Raw genomic sequence first — 12,675 nt, 5'->3', positions numbered from 1 at the left:
TCTCCTCTCCTCCGAAACACACCGTCGGTGCTTACATGTAAATGTATTTTTAATATGCCAGAAAATAGATTTTTAAGGTTTAGGGTATATTCCAAAGGAATCTTACATGTAAATGGATGGATTCATCGTTCTTACGAAGTTTCCGACTTATAGTAGTTCACTCATGGCCACATTTGAAGTACGAATCAACACCGAGCTTCATATTTATCGATTTCGATGATGTATCATGTTAAGTTTGAAGTTAGAACCATCCCGGAGCTTCTTGGATCATAGTTTGTATGTTGTCATACCACATTTGAAGTTCGAATCAACACCGAGCTTCATATTTTTCGAATTTGATGATGTATCCTTTTAAGTTTGAAGTCATAACCCTCCCGAAGCTTCTAAGTTCGTAATTTTTATGTAGTTATACCACATTTGAAGTTCGAATCAACACCGAGCTTCATATTTATTGATTTCGATGATGTATCATGCTAAGTTTGAAGTTAGAACCCTCCTGGATATTCTTGGATCATAGTTTGTATGTTGTCATACCACATTTGAAGTTCGAATCAACATCGAGCTTCATATTTATCGATTTTGATGATGTATCTAGCTAATTTTGAAGTCAGAACCCTCCCGAAGCTTCTAAGTTCATAACCTATATGTCGTTATACCACATTTGAAGTTCGAATCAACACTGAGCTTCATATTTATCGATTTTGATGATGTATCATGCTAAGTTTGAAGTCAGGACCCTCCCGAAGCTTCTACGTTCATAATTTGTATGTCATTATACCACATTTGAAGTTTGAATCAACACTGAGCTTCATATTTATCGATTTCGTTGATTTATCATGCTAAGTTTGAAGTCAGAACCCTACCGGAGCTTCTAAGTTCATAATTTGTATGTCGTTGTACCACATTTGAAGTTCGAATCAACACTGAGCTTCATATTTATCAATTTCGATGATGTATCATGGTAAGTTTGAAGTCAGAACTCTCCTGAAGCTTCTAAGTTCATAATTTGTATGTCATTAAACCACATTTGAAGTTCGAATCAACACTGAGCTTCATATTTATCGATTTTGATGATGTATCATGCTAAGTTTGAAGTCAGGACCCTCCCGAAGCTTCTAAGTTCATAATTTGTATGTCGTTATACCACATTTGAAGTTCGAATCAACATTGAGCTTCATATTTATCGATTTCGCTGATATATCATGCTAAGTTTGAAGTCAGAACCCTACCGGAGCTTCTAAGTTCATAATTTTTATGTTGTTATACCACATTTGAAGTTCGAATCAACATTGAGCTTCATATTTATGGATTTTGATGATGTATCATGCTAAGTTTGAAGTCAGGACCCTCCTGAAGCTTTTAAGTTCATAATTTGTATGTCGTTATAACACATTTGAAGTTCGAATCAACACTGAGCTTCATATTTATCGATTTCGTTGATGTATCATGCTAAGTTTGAAGTCAGAACCCTACCAGAGCTTCTTGACTCATAGTTTGTATTGTTGTTATACCACATTTGAAGTTCGAATCAACACTGAGCTTCATATTTATCGACTATTATGATGTATCCAGCTAAGTTTGAAGTCAGAATCATCCCGAAGCTTCTAAGTTCATAATTTGTATGTCGTTATACCACATTTGAAGTTCGAATCAACACCGAGCTTCATATTTATCGATTTCGCTGATGTATCATGCTAAGTTTGAAGTCAGAACCCTACCGGAGCTTCTAAGTTCATAATTTGTATGTCGTTATACCACATTTGAAGTTCGAATCAACACTAAGCTTCATATTTATCGATTTCGCTGATGTATTATGCTAAGTTTGAAGTCAGAACCTTACCGGAGATTCCTGGCTCATAGTTTGTATGTTGTTATACCACATTTGAAGTTCGAATCAACACTGAGCTTCATATTTATCGATTTTGATGATGTATCCAGCTAAGTTTGAAATCAGAATCATCCTGAATTTCGTGGTCCATATCTAGTAATCTTATAACTTGAGTTTACCAGTGTGAACTAAAGATACTTCATCACCTGTATGACTTGTAAAAATTACTTCATGACCTATGCGACTAGTCGAAATTCAAACCGGAAGCACAAAGAGAAAGCACAAAAACACAAAGAGAAAGCACAAAGAAACACACCAATTATCGAATTCATTATTCATTTTCCCGATTCATTCTTATATATTTTTTGGAGTCTTTTATTTCAGAATGTCGATAACAATGTCCTAAATTTATTAATATTTTTTTTGGATTTTTTTTCGTTTCGAAGGTTGATAACAAAACCGAATACATGAGTTCGTATTAGCACAAAGATAAACACACATGATTCTCAATCCTTGATCATCTTCATTTTTCATTTTCCCGATTCATTCTTATACATTTTTTGGATTTTTTATAACAATGTCCTAAATTTTTTAAAAAATTTTTTTTGGATTTTTTTTCGTATCGAAAGTTGATAATGAAACCGCATGCATGAGTTCGTAAAAGCACAAAAAAAAAACACTTGCTTGCTTCTCAATCCGTATGAGCATTCCATATACGATCTCAACCGTTAAGATCTTTTCTTAATCCGTATGAATGATCAAACTAAACGTGGTCCGTCGATCATCATTTTTCTCGAATTTTTTTTTTTTTTTTTTTTGACGCATTTGTTTCTCAATCTTGGTCGTGTGAACCCTTCTCAACCACTCAATCTCTAATTCTTATCCGTTTCTCCCTTTCTTCCCCCTTCACCTCCTGTGGAACTCCTCTCCTCCACAGACGAGACAAATTCCAAACCCTAATCAGCAGACGAGAAGAAAACAAAATCAATTAGCAGATCGAAAACCCAGAAATCAAAATCAATTAACAGATCGAAAAATCAAAATCAATTAACAGATCGAAAAATCAACAACATACAAAAACAAATGACGTCGAGGCTCCAATGACGAGACCAATTCCAAACCCTAATCAGCAAACCCAGAAAACAAAATAATTAGTAGATCGAAAAATCGACAACATACAAAAACAATGTCAATGGAGATAGCATCCTTTACCCCTTTCTTTCAGTAGCTTTTCAAAATCAAGTAAATTCGTTAACCCTAATGATGACAGGGTATATATTGTCTAAATCTGGATGAAGAAGAAGAAGAAGAACTCAGGGAGGACATGGAATGGTTGATGAAGAACTCAGGGAGGAGATGGAAATCCAAATGAGCGTTTCTGCGCTTCAACTGAAAACAGAGATGGGTTCGATTGATTGCCTCAGATGGATAATAGTAGACATGAGCAGATTTATGAAGAATTATCGATGGTTTGTTTTTGAGCTTAGAGATGAAATTTAGGGTTTAATTACTGAGAATCGAGAGATGATTGAGAAGAATTAGGTGATGGGTTTCTGTGGTTGTTCTTCAAGGGTGAGAACTGGTGTTGTTTTGATGGGGTTGATAAAGAACTGAAAGTGCTTAGAAAGAGAGACGGCTGCGAAATAAAGTTGGAGATGCAGAAATTCACTCAATAAAATCAAGGGGAAGCCGTTGCTGAAGAACTAGATATCATCTGTTAATTGAATATGAGAAGAGATGCTTAGATTTTTCCTAGAGGAAGCCCCAAATAAGTTATGGGTAAATTCTCCACTTTACAACCAAGAAAATGCGCAAGGTTATCAATATCAGGGACGTGCCCAACATGAATCATAGTCGTTTTGTGAAAGTTTACCTTAAAACCTGAAACGATCTCAAACCATAAAAGATTATCAGGGACGAAGTAAAAATAGTTAGTGCATCCTCTTCGCCTTTGTTGTTGATGTAAGCTTTTCGTTCTGCAGCTTTTATTTTTCTTTTGGTCCTTGATTTTTCCTTCCTTGTACGATTACTGTTGTTGTATTCTTTCACATGTATCTTCTCCAATGATGTTTAGTTGAGTTCTCTTGTGCGAATTTGTCGCACTCTTCCGTTCTTTTCCTTTTTGCTTAATCCTCTAGTTCAGTTCTCGTCCGCTGCTTGTATATTTATTTTTAATTTCGCCTTTAGCATGTCTTCAAATGCATTATTTTAAGTTATGAAGAACTATGGCTTCCTTTGCGAGCCTTCCCGAACCTTTCTAAAACTCGTCTTCAAATTGTTGATTCGGTGAAGCTGACAGTTGCCTATTGACTTCACAGGAAAGGGGTCTTTCAAAAAATTTCTCTGGAGCAAGTCAGTTGGAAGGAGGTGATTTTCGAACCACCTTAAGTTGTCCACTGTGGGTTGTCCTTCGTATTTGTTTCAGGTGTGCTCCCTTTGTTTTGGAGTTTTTCTTTGTGTTGATAGCTTTTTGGAGTTTTTCTTTGGATTGGTAGCTTTTCTGGCTTCTTTTTTTTTTTTTGGTCGTGAGCGTCAGGGATCATAAAATGTTTAATTTACCGATCAAAAAAAAAGACAAAAAAAAGATGGAGTATAAACTTTCATTAACAATTTGCTCGTTGCAATTCAAAACCATGGAAACTATCACATATTTTATTCTCGCGGAGTCGTAAGTGTTCAAGATGTGTTCAAAATTTCTTCACAGGCACAAGAGATTTTTTTGTATTATTATTTTTATTTTTTTATTTTTTTTTAGAGTTGTTGACTATTTAATAAAAACTTTAAGAATCGAGAGTTTCATGGTGATCACTTTTTCATTGATTTTTGAGCTATCGTCGCAGAAATCCTAAGATTTCTACTTTCCCGGACAGAAGGACAAGGTCTCAGTCAAGGTTAGTTGAAAGACCGAGTCAAATGGGTGGTCTTCGTAGGTAGAGAATCGGATTGAAATGACGCTATAGTCCCTTAAGTGATTAACCTAACCAATCCGGGCATGGGTGAAGTAAACAGTAAATAGAGCAGCCATAACTGTTACTAGGAATCTGAACCCAACTTCTCTGCCCCCATTCTAATTTTTATACCTTTCCTCCTCTTCGATCTCCCTTATTTTCTTCTTCTTTTTCGCTGAAAACCTAGCAGGGACTTTGGAGTTAATGGATGAGCGAATCAGATGAAGTAAATTTGGTGATAATCACTGATGAAGTAGATGTGTTTGCTGAAGTTTATTTATTCCAACACAAGTAATTTTTCAATGGATTTCGGGGTCCTGCTTATTTAAGGTTTACTTGTAGTTAATTGACAAATCCTCGGAAGAAAAAGACATATACCAGTCGTATAAAATAAAATTAGGTACATTAGTAAGATGGTCGTACAAATATATTAGGTCTGTTGGTCCAATGATCGTATATATTAAACTAAGTAACTTGCTGAGATGGTAGTATAAATTAAAATGGGTTACAGTCATATAGAAAAAGGACAATTCTTGTTTAAATACATTTTACAGCATGATGGTTGGTATTAGAACTAGTCGATCCAAATTTCTATACTATATACACCAAAAAAATCCAATTTTATGGGGCATCTCGGATTTATTAACCAGGTATTGCATGTTTGATGAAAGTTTGATACTAAGAACACCGGAAGTTAAAATATACTCATCGTCTGAATCAATCAGTAATTGAAACTAAATACTTCACACTAATTAACAATTTGGGTATCAAACTTTTTATTAGGAATAAAAAAAATCAATCTAAAAGGGAAACAAAAGGATCATTTTTTGCCAATTCCTTGACGGCCTGGAGTGTTTACATTTATTGTAACTGTCTTCTAATCGCGTGCCGCAATACATTTACATAGACACATAACCAAAACGTGTTGGCGATGAATCCACTGATACATTAAGTTACTAACAGAACATAGATCATGTTCCTAGCAACCATAAACAACATGACACAACCTAAGCAAATTGATACTCCTACGGTTTAACTAATCCCTGCAACTTTGTGAACTCCAACCGAATGCTCCCTATCAAATATTTCTTTAGCAGAGTCCTGCAAAAAATAGGTATACAAGATTAGTTGTTAGTCCTTATCATTTACCTGTAGCTAGGATATGTGTAAAAGATTAAGCTACATCTAATAATGAAAGAGTATACAACAATTAAGCCACTGAAAAAGAAGAGCAGAGAATCTTTGAGTATGAGATAATCTTTGGAACGACTAAGCATGGTCATCAGGGGTATCAAGGTACTGTAAAGGGTTTCATATCCATAATCTATCAACGGGTCATCAAGGTTGAAAAACATAAAGAAAACATCAAGGTAGTATAACTAATTTAGTCTGACTGCTTAGATATTAGGAAGATCATTTTGACCTGACCCAGAACAAATACTAGTGGCTGGTCTTAGTTAATGAACTGGTTACAATTATGTATCAACAAAAATAACTACATGCACAATTTCTACCATTTCATGTACACACACTTAAAAACTAGAAATAGAAAGAAAATAAAATTAACTGGAAAAAGGATGCAGATTATAGAACATATCGGTATCCTGATATGAACCCTGAGAAAATGCTCATACACAATGTGTGATAACAGTAATGAGATGTCTCATTTTTACTTTCGCGGAAAAATAACATCACAAAAGGCAATTATTGGAAGAGTTCGACCATAATGAAACCAAGTCTAACGCCTAGACAAACCTACCTAAGCCCCCAAAAAAATATATACAAAGCCACCATGGGAACTTCTGAATTTCATATTTCATACATAAAACAAAGTATGATCAAATCCAAAAACTGCTCCGCAAGCTATTGAGATAGCTTAAGCTAACTTGAAATAGGTGGTTTACAAATCCATGTTTAGTGGTCGTAAAAGTGAACCAGTAATCACCTACAATATACTGTAGTAAAACTATTTAAGTTCCATCAATTTTAAGCTATTGTAGGAAACCTTTAGTCATTATAAAATGACGCGAAGTTACCTTGATCAAAGATAAATTCGATCAAACATAACGCAAACCAGCCAAAAACTCACATAGAAAGATACCCGTGATCCATTATAGCCTCCCTACACAGTAAGTGATCATATGTGGGAAACATGCACAATTCTATTTTATCATCTTGTATGTACTATGGAAATACTAATGTGGGTATAGTATTGCTAATTCTCTTATGCCTGTTGATTTGAATTTGTCTCATGGAAACCAAACTACTCATTGTAACATAAACAAATATGACAACTCACATCAGAATATGCAAACCATACATTTACCTTTACATATCGACCTATTGGTTTTGTCAAGGCTTCCCAGCCTTGTCAAACAATTTCAAAGCTAATCAGTAAAACTTAGTTTCACAAATCACACAGTACCAAAACAAATGCGAAAAATACCTTAAGTAATTAATTAAGGCAAATACCTGAACATATGTAGACTAGACTTTCGATCAAAATAGAAAACGTTTATCACTTGATTTCAAACAGAACATCGACACTAAAATCAACAGCCAATGCTTAATAGCCTACTTTCACTAGTCCAAGTAGATAGAGTACCAACACAAGATAATTCCATAAATTTCTTGCGACTTCCCCTGGGATACTGAATATTTTAAAGGCTTTATTGATGAGTTCAGACATGGGTTGTTCTTGGAAACGCATAATTTAGTATCTTTGCCACCTCTTTACAAAATCGCAGTAACAAATAATTAAATTAGGATTTCTCCATCAATGACCTAAAGATCGCAGTGACAAAGAATGAGTTGGAGTTTTGTAGAGATCGGTAGTTTTCTGCTCTATACGGCAAAATACCTAGGGTAAGCAGGCTTGTTTTGAGAGATATTTATAAGCTTCGACGAATCGTACCCATACAACAATTCGGATATAAAACTATCCATGTTATAAAACCGGTTTAAAGAGTAACTATGGTCAGCTCCTATCAACTATGGTTGAGGGATAAACATGGTAAAAGGAATACAAAACTTAGATAATATTGACGGACAACCGATTTTGTCTGTCAACTATAATTGACTCAAAAGTGGTCGGTTTGGTAGGGTAAACCCATCAGTTGGGATTTGTATGACGATATCTCTTGATTTTTGAGTATTAGGTCGGTATTTAAGCTTCGAGTCATAGTTTGACGAATGCATCCCCGGAGTATACTATGTTTGGCAAATCCCGAGGAAAGGACGAGTTATTGAAGATTGGTTCTGGAGTAGTCTTGGGCAGGTTATGAAGTACGAGGAAAAGACTAGTTATTGAAGATTATTCTGGAGTACGTAGTCTTGGACAGATTATGAAGTAGAAGAAATATGTAAAAAATAGAAAAGGGAAATGATGGAGAATTAGGAGACATCTCTTGTTGCAGGGGATTGGAATTCGATTAGGAAATATAGGGACTTGTTTTTAGGTGATTTTTCTTTTGTTTTCTTCAAAGCCGGCAACAATGAAGAATACTTGTGTGTATACATGATGCTACATTTTTGTGTTCGTAGTGTCAAAAATAAAAAATACATTTTTGTGTTGGCTTTTGAAGAAGGAGAATAATGACAACCAAACCCCTTTTTCCATTTGGAAAAACCACCTGATTTTAGTAACACCAAATTGGTTAAAAAGACCTAAATTAATAATTTCTGGGTGAAAAAGACATGTAAAATTTGATATTAATTAAATAGACAAGAATGTAAAAATAGCCTGGAAGGATGTAAACAGTTTCATCCTACCCATTTTGAAATACTTTTTCTTATTTTTATTTTACATCAGGATGCATCCAGTTTCATCCTCGATCTTTTTTAAGTTTAAGCCAATCTAGTTTCATGCTTGCTATTTTTTTTTGTCCATTTCACCCATACTAATTTTTACTCGTCCATTTGAACCATGTTTTAAAAATATTTGGACAAATGACCCATTTTCCGTTTTAGGAAACGAAAATGGCTATGTTGACAAAATATATTGTGAGGACTGAGGAGTGATTCAAAGTATCTACAGTCTACAGACCGGCTAGAAGTATGATCTGACAAGTTCAGAAAATGCAACTTTTTTTTTTGTTTTTTGTTTTTTGGAGCAAGAGAAAATACAACGGAAAATGGATCATTTGTCCAAATATTTTTAAAACATGGTTCAAATGGACGACTAAAATTAGTACTGGTGAAATGGACACCAAAAGAATAGCAAGGATGAAACTGGATTCATCCTGACTTAAACTTAAAAAATAGCAAAGATGAAACTGGATGCATCCTAATGTAAATTAAAAATAAGAAAAGTATTTGAAAAATGGGTAGGATGAAACTGTTTATATCCTGGTTATTTTTACATTTTTGTCCATTTAAACAATATCAAAATCTAAGTGCCCTTTTCACCCAGGAATTGTTGATTTTGGTCTATTTAACCAATTTTGTGAAAATACAACTTGGTTAATGGCGCTACTATTTTTTTTCTTTTTTTTGTTGATAATTGGTTAGAGGAGCTCAAGAGGGTGTAGACTGAACAAATTGCCCATGCTAATGTTCGAAGTTATGGGTTCGGTACGTGCACTTGGTTTAAAAGAAAATCTTGCACTGTATTATTATTAGAGTTCCCAAATAGACACAACAATGGGGTTACATGTATACTAGTATAATTTTACTCTGCTGAACAAAGTATTAGACACACACAAAAAAAAAAAATATAGAAAAATAATAATATGAACATGAGAACTCTACACTCAGGGTTCACTAGTTATTGCTACAAAGTACTAGACACACACAAAAAAAAAAAATATAGAAAAATAATAATATGAGCAAGAGAAAATACAACGGAAAATGGATCATTTGTCCAAATATTTTTAAAACATGGTTCAAATGGACAACTAAAATTAGTACTGGTGAAATGGACACCAAAAAAATAGCAAGGATGAAACTGGATTCATCCTGACTTAAACTTAAAAAATAGCAAAGATGAAACTGGATGCATCCTAATGTAAATTAAAAATAAGAAAAGTATTTGAAAAATGGGTAGGATGAAACTGTTTATATCCTGGTTATTTTTACATTTTTGTCCATTTAAACAATATCAAAATCTAAATGTCCTTTTCACCCAGGAATTGTTGATTTTGGCCTATTTAACCAATTTTGTGAAAATACAAGTTGGTTAGTGGCGCTACTATTTTTTTTTTTTGTTGTTGATAATTGGTTAGAGGAGCTCAAGAGGGTGTAGACTGAACAAATTGCCCATGCTAATGTTCGAAGTTATGGGTTCGATCTACGTTGTACGTGCACTTGGCTTAAAAGAAAATCTTGCGCTGTATTATTATTAGAGTTCCCAAATAGACACAACAATGGGGTTACATATATACTATGATTTACTATGATGAACAAAGTCTTACACACACACAAAAAAGAAAATATAGAAAAATAATAATATGAACATGAGAACTCTATACCCAGGGTTCACTAGTTATTGCTACAAAACAGATTTATGCGAATGCAATAGGGATTTTGAAGGTGAAGAACTAGCAGAAGACAAAGTTGCCTGAGACAAATTGGTGTTGGTACAACTACTGCAAGTACACTGACTACCATCTGTCTGTGAACTCGTTGAATAACCATAAGTGGATGCTAAAGCAAGCTTACACATGTGCATCGGTGGTGATAAATACACCGGGGTGGGCAATTTTGATGGAAGGTTTGGCAATGGAGATTCGAAATTCAGAATATTAATAACTTGCCTAATGGAAGGTCTAGTTGTAGGATCAGGATGAGCGCACCATAGGCCTAAAACCATTAACCGCTCGATTTGTTGCTCATCGGAGTTTAGCTTTAGTCTTTCATCGGCTGCTTCAATGATCTTTCCACTTCCATAGAGTTCCCAAACCCACTCTACCAGGATTTTCCTATTTTGTTCGACTGGCTTCCTTCCACAAGCAACCTCAAGTGCAACAATTCCAAAACTATAAACGTCCGACTCCTTACTAGATTTACCTGTAGTAACACATTCAGGTGCTAAGTAACCCAATGTTCCGGCTAAGACCGTTGTTTGAGAGCCTAAATCATCATGATCAACAAGCCTTGCTAAACCGAAATCCCCAAGTTTAGCATTAAAATTCGAATCCAACATAACATTACTTGATTTAACATCTCTGTGAACTACACATTGTTCCCATTCTTCGTGTAGATATAGCAAAGCAGAAGCTAACCCAAGAGCTATTTTGTACCTGACTTCCCAAACTAGAACATTTTCCCCTCGGAAAAGATGGTTATCCAGGCTCCGATTTGGCATGAATTCATACACTAGAAGCAATTCATTTCGTTCATGGCACCAACCTATAAGTTGAACCAAATTTCTATGCCGCAACTGGCTAATAATCCTTACTTCTGATTGGTATTCTTTCTTCCCTTGTTTGGATCCTCTCGAGACCCTTTTTACCGCCACATTCAAGCTCAGATCACCTAAAAACCCTTTGTATACACCTCCAAATCCTCCCTCTCCCAATTTTCCTCCTTCATCGAAGTTACTTGTTGCATAAACCAGTTCTCTATATGTGAACCTCTTTGGACCCGTTCCTTTCTCAAATTCATCGTCCATAGACATGTCGGAATCTGCTTTCTCTACATCTATACTCTTCCTTAAGTTGCCCCTCTTTTTTAACCAAATAAACAAAGCCAAACCAAGTGCACAACTAGCAACAACCAAACCAACAACCAGACCCACAATCAATCCAATCTTATTACCCTTCCCTTCAACCATACTTTCCAAAGTAGAATTGAATTGCCAGGAAAGAACTTGGTGGATTTCAATCCAACTTCCCGTGGAAGCCGAAAATCCAACACTAATCTTCTCAGGTAGAATCTTGCTTAGATCAACTATATGGAACAAACTCGAATTCCCACTAAAAACAGGATTTTCAGCATAAGTTAGAAAAACACTCAAGTTTTTAGAAGTGGAGTTATAAGTTACCCAAGCATTAGCTCTTCTTCCATCCTTAATACTACTATTCCATGAGACATTAGCTACAGATTGAATCGAGTTAACGTTGATACCGACGTGATTCTCACTCGGATCCCATGAGTTCTTAAACGTGTCAAACTCAACAGCAACAATCTGATTCTCTGATGCGGGTACCAAAGGTTCTTTTGAACTCAATAACCCAAGAGCTCCACCATTTGATTCTGGAGGAAGTGTAGACCCGAAAGGTGCAAGAAAGAAAGTCATACCATCACCAAATTTATGTTGGAGAAAATGAGTTTTAATTAAAAAGATTTTATGGTCTTGGTATGGTTTGATCTAATGACCTAAGGGTCTAAGGATACTCACTCATTTTTGGGTGAATGAAGTGGAACCTTTAGTCCCACATTGTGGAAAACTAAAGAGGAGCTCCACTATATAATCATACACTTATGTATGAATTGTAAAACGTGGGTGGAGCGGGTGGGCAAAAATACATATTTTGACCCATGCGATATACGCGTATACCATGCACCAAGTCCCTTTCCTATTCGGATTTACTTTTTGGAGAATTTTTTCTTTAGGAATTTAATTCCAAAATTATTTTTTAAGAGTTTTATTTGTGGGAAATTCCTTTTACGAGTTTTACTTGTTTTTGAAGAAAACAAAAAAAACCTAACTTGATTTGCAAGTATCTCATCCTATAAATATGACTCGAAATTCTGTTTTTAAAAAACACATAAGCAGCGACTATCTCTAGGTCTACTTTTCTTCTTCTTCTTATATTTTGTGCGGCGTTTTGCTTCCATCCCTGTTGCTGAGTTCAAGAGTGGGTAACTTGTGTTGTGCTAACTCAAGTTATATCGGGCAGTCTTATCCTGGACACATCTTCGCACGTTGGGGTTTAGCATTACTTCAGAGTATACCCG

At 35.2% G+C, this 12,675-nt stretch overlaps 1 protein-coding gene and 1 long non-coding RNA gene across 2 annotated transcripts; one reads left to right on the top strand and one right to left on the bottom strand.

The window, feature by feature from the left end:
* The first annotated feature begins 2,646 nt into the window (after positions 1-2,646).
* Positions 2,647-4,501, top strand: LOC113310925. Its single transcript, XR_003341462.1, has 2 exons — positions 2,647-3,790; positions 4,147-4,501. It is a non-coding gene; the product is annotated as an uncharacterized LOC113310925 (long non-coding RNA).
* Positions 4,502-10,249: 5,748 nt separating this feature from the next.
* On the bottom strand, positions 10,250-12,095 carry LOC113310915 (L-type lectin-domain containing receptor kinase IX.1-like; the record flags this gene model as incomplete). The annotated part of the gene is made up of 2 exons (XM_026559735.1): positions 10,250-12,030; positions 12,080-12,095. Coding segments are annotated over 2 exons (1,782 nt in total), but the record flags the coding sequence as incomplete, so codon positions are not given.
* Between the last annotated feature and the right edge of the window lie 580 nt (positions 12,096-12,675).

This window comes from Papaver somniferum, chromosome 1, assembly GCF_003573695.1.
Source record: "Papaver somniferum cultivar HN1 chromosome 1, ASM357369v1, whole genome shotgun sequence".
Lineage (NCBI taxonomy): Eukaryota > Viridiplantae > Streptophyta > Magnoliopsida > Ranunculales > Papaveraceae > Papaver > Papaver somniferum.
The sequence above is the reverse complement of the archived record's forward strand: the minus strand, read 5'-3'. Positions and strand labels throughout refer to the sequence as shown.